This window comes from Schistocerca serialis, chromosome 1, assembly GCF_023864345.2.
Source record: "Schistocerca serialis cubense isolate TAMUIC-IGC-003099 chromosome 1, iqSchSeri2.2, whole genome shotgun sequence".
NCBI lineage: Eukaryota > Metazoa > Arthropoda > Insecta > Orthoptera > Acrididae > Schistocerca > Schistocerca serialis.
The window spans coordinates 976,155,809-976,179,761 of NC_064638.1; the positions used below are offsets into that span (position 1 = coordinate 976,155,809).

At 42.7% G+C, this 23,953-nt stretch overlaps 1 protein-coding gene across 1 annotated transcript in view; it reads left to right on the forward strand.

Annotated features, from left to right (window-relative positions):
- LOC126453417 (neural cell adhesion molecule 2-like) overlaps positions 1-23,953 on the forward strand; it is a 581,048-nt gene that overhangs the window by 437,616 nt on the left and 119,479 nt on the right. The window contains exon 7 of the mRNA XM_050091127.1: positions 6,187-6,504. Coding sequence (XP_049947084.1) covers positions 6,187-6,504 — 318 coding nt within the window. The remainder of the gene's footprint in view (positions 1-6,186; positions 6,505-23,953) is intronic.

A 23,953-nucleotide genomic window follows, 5' to 3' on the forward strand; every position in this document is an offset into this window, starting at 1 on the left:
ATGTAGTATCTACTTAGTGTTCACTTTCTTTAAGGTATTCTATTCATACATAAGCTGGCATACGGTGTCAAATTGATGTGACGTTGTCATCACACGTGTTTTTAGTTGTTATTCCGAAAGTGGACAGCACTCTTTCACAACTGTCTTTCAGTTTCGACTCCTCCCATATTCTGTTAGTGACTTCTCGATACTGCTTCGTGTTTCTGATGGAAACTCAGATTTAGAATAAGCCTTAGACAACAACCCCATGCTTATAAGATCCGCTATTAGCATAGGCTAGTAAACCCCTCCATTTCCCGACAAGAGTTGAAGTGTAAATGTGTTTGCTAGCATGGCTACGGACGTCTTCGAGAGTACCAAGTACCTATGACAGTAGTTCAGATAACATCCTGTTCTAGAAATACGTGGATGCTCACAATACTTTATGAAGAGGTCGAATTAAGGATTTGTACAAGTTGTAATATGGAATGGACTAGCGTTTCTTAATATTTGCGAGTTTTAAGTCTCGAAACAATGAAAAATATATAAAAACTCTTATTATGCTTTTCACGACCAATACTCGAAATTTTGTCGTCGAAATAATTTACAAACAATATCATTTGACATATTGCTGTACTCCAGTTTCCACTACATCATACAGCAAAGAGATTCAGTTGCTTTATTTGAAAAATAATCAGTTAAATTCAGTACGTTTCTATATTTAAAGTTTATTTGAAGAATCAGGAGGAAAAAATCAACTAAGTCAATTTTTATGAAACTCGAGAAAAAGCGGTTTTAATGCTTGCACTGTGATTTCAGCAATATATAAGTACATACAATAATTTTTGTTTCATACATTAAACAACTTGAGTCCAACGAATGTGGAAATAGCATTATTGGCGTCCATATTGTCCCCAAAAGGAACTAGATTCCCGAAGTGCAGTCAGACGTCATTCTGTAAAGGGAAAGAAACAGATAAGACAAACGAAGCAGATGCAATAATTCCATAGTAATCACAACTGAACGACTCTCTGGTTGTGATATTACAGCGACAGTACTCACGTTGTGTGTTTACCTGTGGGTTAGCAATAAAAAACTCCACAGTACTTTAGGACAGCAAAGCATCAGGCTTCAGGCAGAGTTTGATAAAGAAGGAAACTGTTCGAGTTAGATTACAACGAACAGAAGAAAAGTGCAAAGCTATAGTGCACTATCCAAGTAAAGAATTCTGAAGTTAAACATACTACTAATAGCAGGTATTGACAGCTCAAGCAGCCCTTCGATTGGTCGTCATTGTCGTGTTGTTCTTATGATACCAATTTGCATTCCTCTGTGATAAGGCCTTTGATATTTGACCATACGACAGTGGCTACATTCTGCTGATATTATCTTAACAGGCTGCATTTTGCAGCGCACTTTTGAATCCAACAGTGTTTTCCAGTCTACACCACTTTTAATTAACATTGACCACAATGAATGTGGATGGCTAACATCTGGATGTGTTCAAATGTGTGTGAATTTCTAAGAGGCCAAACTGCTTAGGTCATCGATCCGTAAACTTACGAACTACTTAAACTAACTTACGCTAAGAGCAACACACATACCCATGCCTGAGGGAGGACAAGAACCTCCGGCGGGTTAACATCTGGATGATTCGACCATTTCCTCCACATTTTGTGGTATTTTCACCAGTGCCTTTGCGTTCCATAGTCTAACATTTTTATAGACTTGCGTGGTTCGTTCTCCTTATAGCAAAATTTCGACTAGCATAGTATTTTCAAGGTATTTTCTTGTAAATAATTGCTATGATCAACCTGCATTGAGCACTAACAGTAACTCAGTTTCGAAAAAAGTGGCTTACCTTTTTTTCCCCTGGCCTTTGATGTATTAGCTTGGCGCCAAAACACTAGTCTTTTCCATGCCATCATGTATCTATAATCCTTGCGCCGTTGTCTTGATCGGATATGAAATCTGATGTAAAGGATCTGATACATGGAAAAGAATGAAAATTTCAAAATATCAGGAAAAGTAAGTAATTGATAAAAATTTCTCACAGCCGTAGCTTGCAAAAGTACCTTACCCAACGTGTACCACTACAAATTCAAGTAGCACACACTTGTTTGTTTGATAGTAGCATGGAAGTTATTTATTTGGGAATAAAAAGAGACATCTGGGATAGCTAAGTTAGTGAAAGAGTGTTGGAGCATCGTTAAACGAACAAAATATTGATTTAGATAAAGGAGACGCGTTTATCTTAGAAATACACGTGAAGTCAATTGTTCACCATCCTGTTGTTCATAAACCATGACGTCATTTAATATACACATGCTCGACCTTGAAATGGCTGATTGAGGATGGCAAGCATGGATCATCGGTATTTGCTTTTGTACTGTCGATGGGAAGGAACCGCGACGCTTAAGTCCGCCATTGTTACGACCAGTGAAAGGTTTACATCATCCAGTGTAGTTCGCAAAAGTGTGCGTAATGGTACTAACAGGTACACTGAACCGCATATCAATGCGGTGTGAACAATACCGTGATCCTTATCGTATAGTAATCCTATGGTTGTGCTAACTATTGAAATCGGTGGTCGCATTAAAATACATTCCTTTATTGTGGATTGCAGTAAGAGTGTTCACTTTCCTTTGGCCCACATTACTCTTTTTTCCTTCATTCTAATTCTCTGTGGTATATGCGGAAATATGTAAATGAGCGCACTCTTTGGCTCCGCAAGAAATACAATGACGTGTTGACCCCGGCCACAAAACACGAACAATTCTTTTCCGTAAAAAATCATCATTTCTGACGACGAAGTACCAGAAACTCACCTGACGGATCAGTGCTTTCACGACGTAACCGACGTTAAGGCCAATGTGACGTGCTAGTTGAGGAAATTTCTGAGAGTTTGGTTGTATGAATTTTTCTGTGATATGTACTCAAGTGGAGGGAGACTATGCAGAACGCCTGAAGGATTACAACATTACAACCACCACAATAATATTTTCTTTTATTTTTTATTAATGCAATCTCAAACATTTTGGAGCCCTGCATTACACACACTACTCTAAAAAGAAACGTCAGTACTGCGTCAGTTTGTCACTATAAATCTGTTAGACATAATGAATTCTAAAACAGTGTACTAGCATTCCACGCTGAAGTGAAAAAGGATATACACTACTGGCCACGAAAATTGTTACAGATGCGAAATTTAACCGACAAGAAGAGGACGTTGTGATATGCAAATGATTAGCTTTTCAGAGCATTCACACAAGGTTGACGCCGGTGGCGACACCTACAACGTGCTGACATGAGGAAAGTTTCCTACCGATTTCTCATACACAAACTGCAGTTGACCGGCGTTGCCTGGTGAACGTTGTTGTGATGCCTCGTGTAAGGAGGAGAAATGCGTACCATCACGTTTCCGACTTTGATAAAGGTCGGATTGTAGCCTATCGCGATTTCGGTTTATGGTATCGTGACATTCGTGCTCGCGTTGGTCGAGATCCAATGACTGTTAGCAGAATATGGAATCGGTGGGTTCAGGAGGGTAATACGGAACGCCGTGCTGGATCCCAACGGCCTCGTATAACTAGCAGTCGAGATGACAGGCATCTTATCCGCATAACGCATCGTGCAGCCACATCTCGATTCCTGAGTCATCACATGGGCACGTTTGCAAGACAACAACCATCTGCACGAACAATTAGACGACGTTTTCAGCAGCATGGACTATCAGCTTGGAGACCATGGCTGCGGTTACCCTTGACGCTGCATCACAGACAGGAGCGCCTGCGAAGGTGTACTCAACGACGAATCTGGGTGCACGAATGGCAAAATGTCGTTTTCTCGGATGATTCCATGTTCTGTTTACACCATCATGATGCTCGCATCCGTGTTTGGCGACATCGCGGTGAATGCACATTGGAAGCGTGTGTTCGTTATCGCGAAACTGCCGTTACATTTCAGATGTGTTACGACCCGTGGCTCTACCCTTCTTTCGATCCCTGCGAAACCCCACATTTCAGCAGGATAATACACGGCCGCATGTAGCAGACCTGTACGGGCATTTCTGGATACAGAAAATGTTCGACTGCTGCCCTGGCCAGCACATTCTCCAGATCTCTCACCAACTGAAAACGTCTGGTCATTGGTGGCCGAGCAACTGGCTCGTCATAATACGCCAGTCACTATTCTTGATGGACTGTGGTATCATGTTGAAGGTGCATGGGCAGCTGTACCTGTACACGCCATCCAATCTCTGTTTGACTCAATGCCCAGGCGTATCAAGGCCGTTATTACGGCCAGAGGGTGGTTGTTCTGGGTACATATTTCTCAGAATGTGTGCACCCAAATTGCGTGAAAATGTAATCACATGTCGGTTCTAGTATAATATATTTGTCCAATGAAATCCCGTTTATCATCTCCATTTCATCTTGGGGTAGCAATTTTAATGGCCAGTAGTGTACATCATGAAGTTGAGTTCGAATGAGAGAGATTGATTATAGAATAGGTTTATCTAACATCGGCGTACAGCTAACACAAGATAGGCTGCTGTGTTAGATATGCGTATGGGAAACCTGTAGGTGGGACAGGGCAGTACACAGTGATGATCATGTACGGGATCACGCAGTGTGATCACAGGGCGGAATGATCGTGACCGTTTGGTGTAAGGCGCGTTCAAAAAGAAACGAGCCGGAGACATAATTCCGAAAGCCAGTACCTGTGTGTTAGAAGTATTGACACTTTGCTGTTGAGACACTTGTCCCACTGTGACACAAGGCGGTGAATGGCTGTCTCATAAAATTCCCTGGGCTGTTATGTTAACCAGTTCCGCACGTACAGCTGGGCGTCACTGTCCGAGGTGAATCGTTTACACCTCAGAGCCTTTTTAAGGGGCCGTAAATGGCCCCCTGCTGGTTCACTTCCTGCAGCATGCCACATCAGTGAATGCCCAGCGTTTCTCGCAAAACCTTAGCCACTCCTCGCCAAGCGATCAAATCAAAACGACCTGGCAGTCTCACCCGTGGGGTTATTCTGCTCGACGACAGTGCAAAGCCTCATACGGCCAACACAGCCGCGGCACTCCTGCAGAAATTCAAATGGGTGGTTCTCGGCCAGCCTCCATACAGTACAGACCTTTCTGCCTGTGATCACGCCGTATTTGGTCCCCTTAAAAAGGGGACCATGTTACCCCCATAAAATATGCATTAAGAAATTAATTTTACCACTTCATGAATATAGAAGCTGGTGTATATGAACATTGCCAAGACTTTTAAGTAATAATTGATTATATTTAGCCGGCCGGAGTGGCCGAGGGTTCTAGGCGCTTCAGTCTGGAGCCGCACGACCGCTACGGTCGCAGGTTCAAATCCTGCCTCGGGCATGGATGTTTGTGATGTCCTTAGGTTAGTTAGGTTTAAGTAGTTCTAAGTTCTAGGGGACTTATGACCTCAGAAGTTAAGTCCCATAGTCCTCAGAGCCATTTGAACCATTTCTACGTCAACTCAACCATAATAAATGGTCATTTATGTCACGTCCTTTGATAACTTGAAAGTATCGATATCAGGAACAAGCAAAAATCGTCAAAATTCTAGATTCGCGGGGCAACGGCCTTGTCCCAGTGGATACACCGGTTTCCGTCAGATCACCGATGTTAAGCACTTGGATGGGTGACCATCCTGGCCGCCATGCGCTGTTGCCATTTTTCGGGGTGCACTCAGCCTTGTGGTGCCAATTGAGGAGCTATTCGACCGAATAGTAGCGGCTCCGGTCAAAGAAAACCATCGTAACGATCGGGAAAGCGGTGTGCTAACCACACGCCCTCCTATCCGCATCCTCAGTGAGGATGACACGGCGATCGGATGGTCCCGATAGGCCACCTGTGGCCTGATGACAAAGTGCTAGATTCCCGGAATGGATGAACTATCTATATGCGTAATTAAATTTGTACGGATTATAGGGATTATTTTCGAATATGTCGCGATTTCTGATGTTACGTTACAGCTTAAATTTCAGCGTATAAAACGAGCAGAAAGTTCATTTATATTCTTCCTTGTCACTGGTATTTGGCTGTTATTTCCGAATAAATCGCTACTTGCATTGGCTACTTGTCCACAGTCTTGATGATGTCGTTGCAGTCCTGTGTAGAACGTTTCCCTGATGAAGCTAGGATGAAGCCCGCTCACGCACAGCGACCTGTTCCCGCAGGGAAGCCGGACCCGCCCCGCGACTGCCGCGTGTCCTCGCGGTCCACGACGTCGCTGCAGGTGTCCTGCACGCGGGGCTCGGACGGCGGGCTGCCGCCGCAGCACTTCACGCTGGAGCTGCTGGCCGGCCGCGGCGGCCGCCTGGTGGCCAACGTCACCAGCCGCGCCTCCCCGGAGTTCACCGTCGCTGGACTCGAACCCGGCACCACCTACCACCTCCGCGTCTACTCCAGCAACGGCAAAGGCCGCAGCGACGCCGCGGCTGAGCTCAACGTCACCACCCTCCGGGCTTCGCAGCAACACCGGAGGATCGATGCTGGTGAGGACGACAGTCAAACCCCCAGGAGAACATTCCTACATACCAATATTCATTAACATGTTACTCTTAGTCGTCTTATAGAGGTGGAACAACATCGTTATTTTTAATTTCTGAGACAGTAATATTTTAGCTACATTGGTGATAAATGAGTTACATTTAGCTGCCATGTTGCTGAGACATCCGAGTGTAATAGTTCGCCTCCTGCCTCTGTGTGACTCCCTTAACCCTCGTAATACCAAGGGGGAGTAGTACTTTATGGCCACCTTTTGGAAAAATTGAAATCTGGTTCTTTTATTATATTTTAAAATTTCGAAAAAATATTCGTTGCTTTTAATGAATTCTTCTACTAGATTCCAAAACTGTTTTAAATCTTTTAGTTAATCTAAACCGACAAGTTTCACTTTTTCCAGTGAATGGCATATTCAATATTTTCTTGTTCAGGATCTTACTTACATATCAATATGTCATTAAATAGTATGTTTAGAGTTAAAATTAACTATAAACCAAATTTTCATTTTACATTATTTGTGGTAGTCATAATACGGTTGGTAGTATGAATTATTTAAATACCTTGACATTACTAAGAGTGTGCTAAACAATATTTTCAGGTACTGGACCCTACTTACTGATCATTACATCTATATAATCTATGTTATTAATGTAAGTTAACAACTGTTAACGAATTTTTTGTTCATTTCTTTTGGTGGGAATAAAGTATCCTCAACCGCCGTCCCCCCGCGTGCGTTACAGAAAATGCGTTGCTATTGCTAGGATTAATTAACTACAGACAAGTGACAGAAGACATTGTAATGGAGGTCAATACAGTTTAATCATATAATGAAGGCTTCCACGATTGGATCTTTCAGCAACCGACAATTGTTCCTGGTTGTATGGCCGTGGTCTATGGAACTCTTCTATCCCTGAAGTTTCGTCCAAAGCTACGTTGGACATCTTCGGAGGTGCTCCTGGCTCCTGGTTGTGCTGAGTCTTGCCGACCGAAGAGTCGGACGTCGAAGAACGGCCTAAATACCGTGGAAAGTGGGCGTGGTCTCAATTTCACCTGAACGCATAGATCCTTCACAAGGTTTATCTCTGTTGTCACGTGAAATCCAGAGCACGCCCACTTTCCACGGTATTTAGGCCGTTCTTCGACGTCCGACTCTTCGGTCGGCAAGACTCAGCACAACCAGGAGCAAGGAGCACCTCCGAAGATGTCCAACGTAGCTTTGGAAGAAACTTCAGGGATAGAAGAGTTCCTTGGACCATGGCCATACAACCCGGAATAATTCTCGACAGCTCAATACAGTTTAACTGCATGCGGTTGGCACTGAACACACTGTCATGAATTTGTCTTAAACACCTCCAGTAATCCACTTCGCCGCAGTAAAATCACCATCTTCAGGGTACTTTACTGTGGACAACGTAGTGTGAACGACAGAAGGCTCTCTATCATAAGTTCGTCAAAAGGAGAAGAGCTATTCTCAGGAAGTTGTGGTCGATACGGTATGAATGTTAATCATTAGTCATTATTTTCAGAGCTACCGTGAGTTCTTTGCTCTCAGATAAACACAACCAGCTGTATCTACAACTGTAGTTCACAAAGTTTGGATGACAGTAACAAATAATGGTTGGTTTTGGTAACAGACTTGGATAGATAGGCAACAGTTCATTTTTAACGTCAACGACATGTGAGCAATCATTTTAACGATACAAATAGGAACAAACCACCTTTCCACATGAAAGCATCTGTGATACCCGAAAACTCGGCGCATATTTCCGGTGGCGCAGGAACATCGTACAAAGTTGCCTAGCTGTGAATCGCCTTCATAAGGCGCCAGCGCATATTCTTTCGGTCTCTCTAGACGAATGATAGAGGATTCTTCTGGCAGATCAAGAACACAACGCACAGCTTCGGACATTCAGGTTATAAAAGCCAGTTGTAATAAACATTTGCCGGGCGAAGTGGCCGTGCGGTTAAAGGCGCTGCAGTCTGGAACCGCAAGACCGCTACGGTCGCAGGTTCGAATCCTGCCTCGGGCATGGATGTTTGTGATGTCCTTAGGTTAGTTAGGTTTAACTAGTTCTAAGTTCTAGGGTACTAATGACCTCAGCAGTTGAGTCCCATAGTGCTCAGAGCCATTTGAACCATTTTGAACCCAATAAACATTTACTCCATAAGTACACGATAAGTATTCGATGATCGCCCAAGTTATCTAAAGGTGCGTTTCTAGATTATCAGAAAACTTGCAGTAGTAACTTCATTCGTCACTCACTTACAAACTTTGACCTTCTGAATTCTGCGAGAAAGGCTAATCGTGAAGCACAGCCTGTTACTTGTAACGTTTTCTGCTGGAGCTTTAGTATATGTGTGACACACACACACGCTGACCTATCGGACCTGCAAGAGGCACTCAGTCTCCTTTGAATGTCCTCTATTTCCTGCATTAAGGTCGTTTAGCAAGAGCCCCAGATTGACCAAGAAGTCAGAATTTAGTCGAAAGAGGGTTTTATAAGCGACTTCCTCGTGCGTGACATACAAACGCTTATAATTATTTCGATAAATCTCAGACTATCATTTCTGTTAAAATGGCTCTAAGCACTATGGTACTTAACGTATAAGGTCATCAGTCCCCTAGAACTTAGAACTAGTTAAACCTCTTCTGTAAGAGCTTCTGTAAAGTTTGGAAGGTAGGAGACGAGATACTGGCTGAAGTAAAGCTGTGAGTACCGGGCGTGAGTCGTGCTTCGGTAGCTCAGATGGTAGAGCACTTGCCAGCGAAAGGCAAAGGTCCCGAGTTCGAGTCTCGGTCGTGCAAACAGTTTTCATCTGCCAGGAAGTTTTAGATATTAGCTATCGCCCCCCAAACCCCAACATAATTAACGTTATTGCCTAACTAAACTTTAGACGAAAAATAATTTCCTTTGTATGTTTCTATTTTTTAAATAACGACAGATAAATGACATTTAATTGTTGTATGTGTTTTATTAAACCACTAGCTAATTATACAATTGATACAGGTCCTTTCCAACATTTTTTAATGATGAAGCAATTCTCTGTGAATCACAAGTGCTACCGACAACTCCTCAGAAATGAAAACTACCTATCTACGTTAATGGTAGCATTTGTCAACAAAACAGACGTCGTCTCCACAACACCTCTCCCTAGCATCACCCACACACTGCACACAAAGCGAAAATCAGCCAATTCAGTGTGCACAACACTTATTGTTTATAAATCACTCGACTATTACACCCTTCACTTCTGAGATGGCAGCAGTTTACAAGTCCTTTGTGTAAGATCACTGCCACTAATAACAATGATATTGATATGCAGGGCCTATAGCATTGCAGTAACCATTAGATAATTACTGTTTCCTTTTGCTGTCAATTTGTTCGTTTATTATTGTGAAGTGAATAATAAAGCAAGTTCTAGTTTATTGTGGGAACTACCTACATCTCGGAGAAAGCATTTTCACGCGATATTTAAGCATATGTGATATTCATGTCTTCATTTTGCTGTCATACTTGCTTGATACCAAGCATGCGTGCTGTGTGTGACCTATGAAAGGAAGACGTTTATGTATTTTTTTCACAAACTGTAACCACCACCACATTGTGTCACGCATTAATGCAAGTATTTGAACCAAAATTTACCTATTGGTAACACATGTAAACAGTATTACATTCTTACAACATAGTAATAAAAGTTATTATCTTTTAAAAATTAGTTAATTCAGTGAGAATCTCAAGTGGACCCTTTTACTTTTACCCCTCAGAAAATTACATTCTACCCCTCAGGAGTATTAACTCATATTGGGAACGACTTTTGTAATCGTTGGGAATGACTGTGATAAAGGATCCTAGTATCTCCAGGTTTCGGATTTGGGAGAATATAGGATTGAGGGAATATTATATTGGTGCATAAGTTCGTGGCGTTTTCTCATAAGATATATTTATTTATTTATTTATTTATTTAACCTGGCAAGATTAGGGCCATCAGGCCCTCTCTTACATCTAACCAGGCATTCTACTTATTTTACATTCATATGTTTCAGTAGGCATGTCAAACTACTTCTAGTACAAAAAGTGAAATAAACAATTACAGAAGCACACCTGGAAAAATACATACATATAAAGTTTATATTCGTAGGTCATAAGTACTGTTATAAATAGACATTATTGAAGAGACAGATTTTAGATAGGAGTGCTAGCAGCAGGGAGTATGAGGGAGACTGATGGTGAAGGGAGGAGAAGAATAGAGAGACATGATGACACATGATTAAGGAAAGATAATAGAAAAGAAGACTGCGTGGCTAATAGAGATAGATGAAGAGGAAGGCATCTCAGGAGCAAGATAGGAGACGCTAGCTTTGCTATTTGACAGATGAGGGGACTAGCTTTGTACATAAATTTTGTGGAGAACGTTATGAGGATGATAGTAGGAAATGCTTCAGCTTCTTCTTAAAAGCAGTAGGAGATTGAATTTTGCGCAAGGTAAGGGGCAGTTTGTTCCAGAGGCGGACAGCGGCAACTGAGAAGGAGTTTGTAAAAGTTTTTGTTTTGTGAGTGGGCACAGTTAGGATACCAAATGAGAGTGACCTCGTGTTTCGATTATGATGGCATGACTGGTTTTTAATCTCTGAAGCAAGGTACTGGGGTGCTTGCGCGACGAGGATTCGGTGAAGTGTCTACTAGAGTGTGGTAGTCACGCAATTTGTCCTGCCGCAGCCACCCTAGCTCGAAGTATGAAGCACTAACATGATCATATCGGCGAATGTTGCAGGTGTAACGCACACAGGCGTTCATGGTTAGTTCTAGCCGTCTTTTGTTTTCACTACTCATGCCTTGTTGAATTACGTCACAATAGTAGAGGTTCGGTAGAACGAGTGCTTGCACGAGCTGGCGTTTCAAGTCTTGTGGAAATATGTTCCGAAACTTTTTGAGAGCATGGAGACAAGCAGACGTCTTTCGGCACACTGCGACTGCATTCTCTGCCCAGTTGAGATGCTCATCCAAAGTTACACCCAAGTTCTTAACTGTTTTCTGATATGGTATTGGAGTACCGTCGAGCAGAATAGGAGGTAGCCGTTCGCGGAAATCTGAACTTATTCTGATGGGCTGTTAAGATTACTTGCGTCATTTTTGCATTTAGTTTAAGCCCCAGGTTTTCCGTCCATGTCACTACTGAAGACAGATCATCATTCATCTGAGCGATTGCAGTGTTTACATCTTCAGGTCTGGCGCTTAGGTAGAGCTGGAGATCGTCGGCATAGAAATGATATAAGGCACATGCATAATAGAAACCTCAATCATCAAACAATATATTCTCCGTCACTATTTACAAACGTCTGACAACGCTGGAATAACTTGTCGATTCCGTGACTGCAGAAATCACGAGGTTTTTATGCGAAGAATTCGTCGAATCATGTTCGGATCGAATTTTCAAAAAAATGGTTCAAATGGCTCTGAGCACTGTGGGACTTAACAGCTATGGTCATCAGTCCCCTAGAACTTAGAACTAATTAAACCTAACTAACCTAAGGACAGCACACAACACCCAGTCATCACGAGGCAGAGAAAATCCCTGACCCCGCCGGGAATCGAACCCGGGCGTGGGAAGCGAGAACGCTACCGCACGACCACGAGCTGCGGACATCGAATTTTCTTCCGGAAAGGAAGTACCTTGAAGGTTTTTCGATAGACAGCGGACAAGGTGAAAATTTGAAGGCGGAAGATCAGGAGAATAAGTTGGGTGCGGAATGACTTCCCAATCCAACTCCTGTGTAGTGTTTCTATCAGTCTAGCAGTATGCGGGCGGTCATTGCCGTGGAGTAGCATCACTTGTCGCAGTCTTCCTGGTCATTGTTCTCGGACTGCGTCTGTAAGACGTCTCAGTTGTTCACAGTAAATGTCGGCAGTGATGGTTACAGCCCGGGGAAGCCGTCGCTGTTCCACCAGACACAAAACATTATCCTACGTGGGTGCACGCAGGTCTTTGAACGGGGCGTGCTGCTTTGTTTGGGCTCAAAAATTCGTTTCTTTTCCTTATGTTAGCACAATGACAACTTTTATTGTCACCTTTGTCGATGCAGGATAGGAATGGTAAGTGTTGTTCATGAGCCAATTGACGACGAGCAAGCAGAGGTGTATATATAGCCACCCGCAGATTTTTATAATTATACTTTACAAGAGGACCCTACGAACTTGCCCTCACCGATTTCATTCATGTTGACAGGGTGTGTCGAGCATGCCTATGACTTCAACTCATGTAAAGAGAAAGGCGCAACTTCCAGTCGTTTTCGAGAAAATCGGGTTTGAAAGTTTTAGGCATGCTTGTATATTCGTTTGTGTGCCCACTCACAGGCGTGGGGTCCGTAGCCGAGTGATTGCATGGTACCTAGCAGTCAGTGGGAAGCAGTGATCGGTGATATGTGTCTGGTTGTAGGTGCGACAAATGCTGGCCCTAATTACCCGTACGACTCCTCATCAAATACCTGCTCATCTGCACCTATTTCCGGACTCCGGAAACTTCCAGCAAGCGAAGACGAACTCCGTAAACTGGATTTGTGTACACGCAGTTCACTATCTGTTTGCTGACGGCGAGAGAAGTATTCTTCATTTTAGGCGCTTCCTTGATGGACGCCATCGTGCAATTAGCCGCAATCCCAAATACAGACAAGTTTCCTCCGATTTTATTTATAACGTGTTTCTTAACCCATCCCCGGAATTGGGGTGTTACTGCGGTTATGAGTTGATCCACGCCTTCTCCACGTTTAGAACCGGTCATTCTATGATCTTTGGAACGTTCTTCTCCGAAAAACTACGCGTCGGTAGCCTAACCGAGTCTGGCGACTTTCCGCTCCCTAGTACCCGCCCCACCGGTTTCCTGGTATTCTCGGGGGCAGTCACAACAACAACAATAAAAATAGAAGAAAAAATGGAAGTAAATAAATAAATCATTGCTGTTCTTTGTACCTCTACTTCACGTTCCGTGCATTTTCCTTGGTTCCTGAGGGAAAGGAACACGACATGTAGCCAGGCATCGGGTTGCGGTCACTGCACTGCCCACTTAGACCCACCCCTCCCTTTGGGCGCCAAGAAGCTTCCTTTGAGAAAAGTCACAGGATCGAATTTCGCTGCTGCTGTTTCTTTTTATTCCCAAATAAATCTAACAACAGATTTTTTATGGTTGTCCAAATTAGCAGTATTTCATGATTCATCTATTATTTGCATCGTATTTATCCTGAAAAATAGTACAACAAAATACGTTTTAAGGACATTGGAAATAAAAACGGATATGCGACGTTTTGAATCTTTCCTTGACGATATTGTACCTGCATTTTTAACAAATGGCGCACTGCACGAATCAGGATGATACTGATCGTAGAAACACGGTAAACAAATATTATTGTTGCATACAGTACGTGTAATGAACGCCGAGTTTTTGCACGAGCATGGTTTTTTCAGTGTTTATACTACAAAACAAACTTGGTTTATGCTTATAAACGGTTCTCGTTAAAACACAAAATCGCGGCGTACCACGGGTATCTGATCGTATGACAGAATGTTGGTGCAGACAGCTGATATTTTACGATTGATTGAATTTTTATGCAGTCTTCTCTTGACGCTATCTCCCTATTGAGTTAGGTGATGTAGCAGCAATTGTATAATCGCTCCACAAAATTATTCACCTGCCTGTAGAAATAAACATCGCAGGGCTGCACCAACGGAACACATTTTGGAGGAATTTCTTTAATACGGCCACTGTTTACGAACATGCCAATAGATGAAACTATCCATATACTTAAGGAGCATGTCCTCAGAAGAATTTGGTCATCCGTTCTTTTGAAATCCGTGCGCAGCGCCTAAGTTATGCTCGAAACTAGTACCTTAGGTAAAAAGCTACACACAACGTTTCTAGCCAATGGTTACAACCATAAGTCAATCCACACAGCCCTGTCGACGAACACAAGCAAGAAATATAAGGAAGAAATAGAAAAACTGCTGCCAAAAGTGCGGTTACCGTATGTGAAAAATGTTACTGACCGAATACGCAAACACCTTCGCCGGGTTGGGGTGTAGCCTGTCATCTATAGTGGTTGAAGGACGTGCTCGGCTCCAGTAAGGACAAGGTGGATGCATTACACACTGTAGGCGTGTACAAGGTGGAATGCAAATGTAGAGAGGCATACATCGGCGAGACCGCCAGGCGAACAGCAACGCGTATTCGGGAACACGAGCGCTATATTCCTCTAGGGCAACGCAACAAATCTGCAGTGGCAGAACATCAGCAAGATGCAGAAAAGAAATAAAATTCAGTGAAGCCTCAGTGTTGGCCAAGCAGCCGGTTTTGACGAAACGCAAAATCAGAGTGGCCATCGAAATACTTAAACACTTCAATAACATGATTAGGGAGGATGGACTCGGGCTTGCCCCACCTTGGCTGCCAGCAATCAAAGCCCAACAGACCGCGCTGTCAACACGAGGCACTATCAATACCGGCGAGTAACTGCCGCCGCGCGGCCGACGTCCAACATTTGGTAAACAGCAGCCAACTTCTCATTCGACGGTGACCACCAATCATGGCACATAACACAAGAGCCAATAGACAACAGAGGTCACGTTCTTCCTCCACTGCAATAACCAATTAAAATAAAGTTACCTCTCCTTCTTCCACAAGTGACCAATGAAACGAACTATCTTTTTAAAATTATGACGTATTGGCATGTGCATTGAAAAGTAACAATGAAATATAAGGGTCACTGCACAGCCTGAACGCACCAGTAGACCCAAAAGGAGGCCGTTGCAACCGTGGCCGAAACGTTGGTTTTTTTTCAGCAGCAGTACTTTTATACATTATGACGCAGTATCACATCCAGAAAACATTTATGTCAATCGTTTTAGGTTGTTTATATGTTGTTCCACCTTGTTTAATATGTACAACCCGTCTTTCCTAACCTTTCATGTTTATTAGGCGTGAAGCTACTCATCTACGGAAAGGGGCCAAACTCCATTCTGGATGCTCTCTCGCTAGATTGAGTACCATAATCTCGTAATACTGCGGAACGTAGTGTCTGTCAATTTTCAACTGACTCTCATTGACCTCGTAATCGTCTAACGGAGATGAAGCGACTTCTCAGTTTCTTCAAGTACACCATCTTGGCAGGCAATTAGTTCGTTTTGAGCGACGAGTAGTTTCTCCCCTAGCATTTCCAAAATTCTGGAAATATTTTTTTTCCAGTTTCCAGGTGTTCTTGTGTTATTACTGTAGAGGGTTTCGAAATGATGAGATTGTTTTGGAGAAGCAGCTCTTCACTATAACAAGTGCCGTTTTTTAATTATAGTTTTGAAGCTTCACTGTGAAGCAACTCGGCTTCACAGTCGGGTTCACGTTCACTTGCTATGGAAGTACCAGGCACATGAGTACATTTTCTAATAAAATAAAACGTCTTGGAGCGTTGACATGTAATTATCTTGCGCGCTAACATTTGAATCATGTATTCTTCATGTTTGGAAACAGTACTCCCTTTCTCCCTCCACCAACTAAAAGTTGTTTGCACCTATTCACATGTTTCTGAAGGGCCAAAACCAACTGCAGGATTTTAAGGAGAATGGTTTCATACGGTGAACGGTACCGTACCTGTACCTACATCGTGAAAATGGGCTCATGGTGAGTTGAAACGTATCTGCAGGAATACGGTTATAAAGGTAAACTACTTCCGAAGTGCTAGAGAAAAACACGAATTTTCAAGGTGAAGATTATGTTAACAATAAACGTTTCCTTAGATACTGACAATTTGCACAGACATAGTAAACCTGTTATTAGAATTACATGAAAAAAGAAACAGTAGCGGGAGTGAGATATGATCCATGCTTGGTCGGCTATGGACTCCTTGGCTGACATCGACCACACATTAATACACAGATCAAAAAACGTTTTGCATCACACCGGTTCCCAGAACTCCTGAACATAGACGTTGACTGTGGATATTCTATCACAGACACAATCCCTCTGACTGTTCAGAGATGTCACCAAACCCGCCCAAAGATATAAACAAACCGTGCATGAGCAGCGCCTATTAGACGGAGGGGGTCTGATAGCCGCTCAGTTCCAGTCATTCCACCAGGATGGACGTACATGGCTCTTGTTGTCAGCGGTTCAACCACGCGTAGTCGGTCAATACCATGGTTCGATCGCGTCGGCATTGTTGCTTTATGCCAGAAAGGGCTGTCAACAAGGGAAGTGACCAGGCGTCTCGAAGTGAACCAGAGCAATGTTGTTCGGACATGGAGGATATATAGAGAGATAGGAACTGTCGATGACATGCCTCGCTCAGGCCGCCCAAGGCTGCAGTGGATGACCACTACCTACGGATTATGGCTCGGAGGAACCCTGACAGCAACGCCACCATGTTGAATAATGCTTTTCGTGCAGCACGTCGTGTTACGATCCAAACTGTGTGCAGTAGTCTGTAAGATGCGCAACTTCACTCCCGACTTCCAAGGCGAGGTCCATCTTTGCAACTACGCAGCGCGATACAGATGGAGTCGAAAACATGCCGAACGGACCACTCAGGAGTGGCATCACGTTCTCTTTACCGATTAATGTCACGCATAACTTTAACGAGACAATCGTCGGAGACGTGTTTGGAGCAGCCCGGTCAGGGTGAACGGCTTAGTCACACTGTCCAGCAAGTGCAGCAAGGTGCAGGTTTCCTGCTGTTTTGGGATGGCATTACGTGCGGCCGACGTACGCCGCTAGTGGTCATGGAAGGCTCCGTAACGACTCTAAGATACGTGAATGACATCCTCCGATCGATAGCGCAACCATATCGGCAGCATATTGGTGAGACATTCGTCTTCATGGACGACAATTCGCGCCCCCATCATGCACATCTTGTGAATGACTTCCTTCGGGATAACGACATCGCTAGACTAGAATGGCCACTATGTTCTCAAGACATGAACTCTACTGAACATATCTGGGTTAGATTGAAAAGGGCTGTTTATGGACGAAGTGACCCGCCAACCACTATAGGGATCTTCGCCGAATCGCCGTTGAGGAGAGGGACAATCTGCACCAACAGTGCCTTGATGAACTTTTGGATAGTATGCCACGACGAATGCAGGTATGCATCAGTGCAAGAGGACTTGCTACTTGGTATTAGAGGTAGCGGTGTCTACGGCAAACTTGCCACCACCGCTGAAGGTCTCGCTTTGTGGTGGTACAACGTGCAATGTGTGGTTTTCATAAGAAATATGAAAGGCGCAAATGATGTTTATGTTGAGCTCTATTCCAATTTTCTGTACAGGTTCCGGAACTTTCGGAACCAAGGTATGCCAAACTTTTTTTTATGTGTCTAAAACTTTCAAACTCGATTTCGTCGAAAACGGTTGAGAGGTGCGGATTGCTATTTACATATGTTGCAGCCCTAGCCATGATCCGCACTCCCTGCCAACAAGAATCAAAAGTACGTACTGTTCCCCTGTTAGAACGTGCGGTACCAAAACATCCCACTTTTGAACCTTCACCATTGCATGCAAACGTCTCACGATGGTGGAATGGTCACATTTCATCACGTTAGCCAGTTCTCGAGCACGCTGGCGTCGATCATTGTCGACTGATACGTTTAAACGATATGTAACAAACACTGAATATCTTCCTAATCGTGGAAAGTCGCTAGTATCAAAACGATCCTCCTTAAAATGAGAAAATCATTTTCTTGTCGCACTTCGTCAAATGGCATTATTCCCATACACGGCGCAAAGATTTCTGCGCGCCCCCGCTGCTGTCACCTCCATACTGAAGCAGAAGATGTGTCGCAAGTATTCCGATTACTGCACTTGGCACTCCATATTCTAGTGTCCACAGTTCCATTCACTATTTCCAAATGACTATATGTAAACTCAAATGGCATCAGTGATCTGCAGGAACAATGATAATCGATAAATAATCCCATAGGAACCGGAATACCAACATTAGAAACAAAAACGCTACGAACTGAAGCACCTACCTAATACAATGATTTACGATTTCGAATCTGAGAGGATCAATCAGACAATTTCGTACTGCATAAGGATCTGATAAATGAGACATAGGTGTTGCCAGGTAAAACTCAAACGTAGAACGGATTACATGTGATAAGGTAGGTAGATTTCAGGGATCATTTCGCTACCTCGGCAGGGGAGGATGTTTAAAGTACGTAACTTGATTGTGGAATGTTTGGACAGGGTCAAATAAGATAATATGCTGAAATAGTGCAGTAGCATGGCACCTTTTTACATGAGGAGTGACAAAATGTAGTCTTCGAATTGAAGTTTGTAAGAGCTGCGACGGAGTAGAAGGTCTTCCCTATAATACTTACTATCTGTGGATCTGTGGAAACATACGAAACACCAATAAAAGCCATTTTCTTCTCACTAATACCGTTCCGTAAGGTTACAGCATTATCACATTTATCGCCGTCATCGTTATTTCGATCGGTAAGATATTGATGCCCCCGCCATTGCTGTAGTAATGAGTCTCTACACTGCAGTTGATGCGCTATACAAAGGTGCTTCAGTTTAGTATGCTCGACGCCATACTTCCGTAGCTCTCCATTCACATGAACATACGTAAAGTTTTAGGGCACGTTGCCATTTTGATACTGGTCCAGTTACCAAACGTTATCTTAGACTCACCTTGTATTTATACTTGACAGAACCAGCTGACTGAGTAGACGTTCAGATCTGCAGCCAACCTTCTACAGTCGGCAAAACATTTTCTGCTCCCATAACGAGGACTTGACTATTATTAGGTACAAAAATGATGACGCGTTTAATGTTCATGCTGCTCCTGTGGAAAACCTGTAAGGGAGGAAGATTAGGGCTTAAATTCCCATCGAGAACTAGGTAACCTGAGACTCAGAAAACTTGATGATTGTCATGATTTATGCCTTGTGCGTCGTATATTGTTAATTTTCAGCAATGTGATTTTGTAATAATGTAAAGAACTAGCACCTAAAAGTAGGTTATAAAAACCCAAAAGTTACAAATTCAATGCCACTACTTGCTCACTGGGTATGTGTGACAGAGTGGTCACCCACATAATTGAAATCACTTTATTTGGAACAAAGTTTCATTGCATTTACCAAAGAGCAGAATATTTTTGGTACATTCCGTTATATTTGTAGAAGGGTAATAAGTAATACTGTTCTCGACAAGCGTTGTGAGACGGTCCGAAATCGACGTCTTGGCGTAGGAAGCCATCTTATGGAGAATTTGAAGTCCGATCTCCAAGTCTCTACAGACGTCCTTTCGTCAGACATCAGAAACTTAAGAAAGGATTTTTCGTGTAGGATAAAAGTACAAATTTCAAGAAAACTCATGTAGAAAACTTATATACCACTGAAAGCCATGCTCTTTCAATTTCACATTACCCAAAAGAAGCTGCAGGTTAAATTTCACAGTTAAGCTACTGGTACAGGACCAAAAACACTTCTGACTTCGTATTCAGAATCTAGAACTCATCCTATTTTGCATCTTCGTTTGCATGTTAGGTGATAATGTTACTATGAGTTCCTCGCGCTAGCTGATTGGCATATCTCTTTAGTTCGAATCAGCCAGCTAGACTGTGAAAAGAGGAATTTCACCGAGACCACACAGTTTTTCCCACCATCGATAGACAGTCTGGGTAAAGCATAATCCCGTCTGATTTCCGGAAGGGCTGAACAAAACTGTAACAAAAGTATCTAATAAATTTGCTATTGAAATGCTGAATACAAGTTGAAGTATTGTTAAGATTATCAGTTCATACTTTCATGCAAATGCCGAGAAAATGGAGTGTAAAATACGGCCATGGAACACATGCATCAGACACAGGACGCAGCCCGACAGCAGTGATTGCGGATTCAAATTTATGTACTCCTCCTTGTTACAAAGTGGAACCGTTCTTCCAGATGGAAATCCTGAAGTTGGTAAATTACGTGGCTCACAGATTCCTGATTTTCTTCACAGCTAACTGTCCAGCTTCTCTTTTGAGAGCTCTTCTTTTCTCCCTCTACATAGTGAATAAATTTCTGCGTTTAGCTGATTCTATTACTCAAGAAATAATTGATACTGGACAAGACTCTACACGTATATACCGTCTACCCTTAATATAATTCATAACCTATGCATTTACAAAATATTCTTTTACGTTTTTTGTTGTAGGAGTATCTGTTAATTGAATATAGCGAAAAAGTAAAAGTCAGAACTTCACACCAAGCGTGGACCTCTTCTTTCCCAATATATTGGTTTTGACGATATCACTCTGCTCGAGAGAACGAAGCGTATACAGGATGTAATGACAGTGACTGAAAGTAACGAAAAAGTCGTAATTTCGTACAAGAATACGTAAGACGACATTTTAGCAATATCTTCTACTTTTGCGAGAGATAAAACCATTTCAAAAATATGTTTCCAATAGTTGGGAGTGATTTCGGGATTCATTCATAGTATTGAAAATATCATAATCATCCTGAGAGTGGAGATGCATTCTAATAACTATGTACCTTTTTACATAACCCACCGAGAAGACAATCTGTGTTGTTTCATACTGTGGGCATCTGCCTTTTAAAGTAAATACCTTTCTCTGCTGGTGAAAGTTACAGGTAGAGGTGTTGTTCTCTTCGTATCGCACAGATAGGTTCACTATAAGATCCCCGTTGGCCTTTGTTCCAACTCATGTAGTAACGTATATTCTATTTTTAAAGCACAGAGTTAATAATACGACGTGTAGTTGCTTACTATATTTTCAGTACATGCGATGAGTGCAGATGTGACATTTCCGATATATTACATACATCAAATTTCATGAACTTATTCTAACGATCCTGTGGAAATACTCTTTTGGAAAGTCAAACATGAAAGTTTTATTTAAATGCAATATAGTGGCACGCCTTGTAATATTAGTATTATTCTAACGTAGTGTCTTAGGCTTACGAATTCAAGTGAAAATACTCTTCAATCAAATTGTAGGAAGTGCGAAATGGAAAATTACCAAGTGTATTTTTGAAAACTCAAATGCAGCCCGTATAATAGTTCTAATATACCAGTTTAGAGTGGATCAAAATTTATTAACAACACAAAATATTTTGCACGTTTTCAAAATCAAAAGATTGAAATTGAAGCAACGTCTCGCGACAGACTAATACGATTATCATTTATTATTTAAAGTGGTATGTTCCAGTTTGAACGAGGTTCGTTTTACCGTCTTTTTCCCTTGCTGTTTTATTCCTGGGATCTAAAAAAAAAAGGAAATAGAAATATGGTATCTCGTCTGACTAGTACCATCTGCACTTGTTAATAGTACTGGTATATGCAAGCCTAACCACATACCCTCTGTCTCTTTCTATTACGAAACCCGTAAATTTTAAACTATTATTAATAAGAAGGTTCCAGAATGAGATTTTCACTCGGCAGCGGAGCGTGCAATGATATGAAACTTCCTGGCAGATCAAAACTGTGTGCCCGACCGAGACTAGAACTCGGTCGGGCACACAGTTTTAATCTGCCAGGAAGTTTAATAAGGAGGTTTTTCAATAAGTAATACAACTTTTTTTTCTGAAAGCAAGTTGGTATAATTCAGGATTCCGATATACCGTACTATTTCCCACTCTTTCGGTTAAATTGGTTCAAGTGGCTCTGAGCACTATGGGACTAAACATCTGAAGTCATCAGCCCCCTAGAACCTAGAACTACTTAAACTTAACTAACCTAAGGACATCACACACATCCATGCCCGAGGCAGGATGCGAACCTGCGATCGTAGCGGTCGCGCGGCTCCAGAGTTTAGAACCGCTCGGCCACTTCGGCCGGCACTCTTTCGGTTACTAAATCCTATTTTTTTCAATAGTCTCCGCTCAATGCGATGGCCTTATCCTATGTTACTGTGAAGGCCTGTATGCCCGTGTGGTACCACTCTCCTTGTCCACGTCGGAACCAATCCCTTGATTCATCAATAAACACCCCATAATCCGCGCCTCCCGCTGAGTGCATGCCCCATCGGGCCAAATTGTTGGAAGCGGGAAGGTGAGGGATCTTTGATGTAGGGTAGTTTGGAAACAGCTGTCCTATCAAGTTTGGTGAGCGCCTCTCGGTTGCGTAAACTTATGTGCGGCCTTGCGTTGTCATGGAGAAGGCAAAACATTGTGGCGATGAAAACGCTGAAGTAGTTTCTTCAGTTTCCTGAAGGTAGTTCAGTGCAGAGAGGACATAAAAGATGGTTGAAATGGCTCTGAGCACTATGGGACTCAACTGCTGTGGTCATAAGTCCCCTAGAACTTACAACTACTTAAACCTAACTAACCTAAGGACATCACACACTACCATGCCCAAGGCAGGATTCGAATCTGCGACCGTAGAGGTCGTGCGGTTCCAGACTGTAGTGCCTTTAACCGCTCGGCCACTTCAGCCGGAGACATAAAAGAGAATAACCCTTTTAGAGTCCCAGAAAACCATCGCCATGACTTTACTTGCCGCTTTGTTTCCGAGTGGAAGTCATGAACCCATGTTTCGTTGCCTTTGTCGTGTTTGACGTAAAATTGTCATGCTCAGCCTTGTAACTCGCAAGAAATTCCGCACAGAATGTCCTTCACTGCTCTTTATGGTCTTTTGTTAGGCGGCGAGAAACTCAGCGGTCACACAAATCTGTTTACCCCAAGTGGTGGGTAAATGTGTTAGCGTTATCAACAGATATGTTCAGCTGTGCAGCGAGGTGTTTGATTGTGATCCGTCGATGATATCGAATGAGACTGTCCGCCCAATGACTCACCGTGCTTTTGTTCACAGCCAGGTCTCTGTAGACATTCTGCAAGCTCCTGTTAATATCTGCGATGCTCTGATTTTCCACTAAAAGAAACTCTGTGACAGCTCTCTGTTTGGAACGCACCTCCGTTGCAGGTACCATTTGAAGGCTACGTATAGTGCAGCCACCTATGGCAATTTCATGAAACTACACAGGGCTGAAGCCCCTACAACAAATTTCGCGTGTTTTTTTCCAAAAATAGCCGAGAAACAAATATGTGGCATTACTTACTGAACGCCCCTCGTAATTTGCGATCCACATTGAACTTTTGCGTAAGTGGTACCGTAATTTGAGACGTCTACTAAAAATCCGTTGACATGTAACAGGCTCTTCATAATTGCTTAATACATATGTGCCCACTCATATGACTCCTTTTGTATTTGTATTGATTTTAAGTCCTTGAAATATCGGTAGAGATTATTCTGGCTCCTTGTATTCATCCACACCGAATACTAATTTTTGAGAAAAGATAAATAATGACAGTTAATAACAGTTGATAAACTGCCATGCGGCGGTGTATACTTGTACTAATTAGGTGGCGCTATGGTAAACATGCGATTCTAGAGTCGTATTCTTAAAGATAGGTATATTTCCGTCCTACAGTCAGTATTTAAGTTTCCCGTA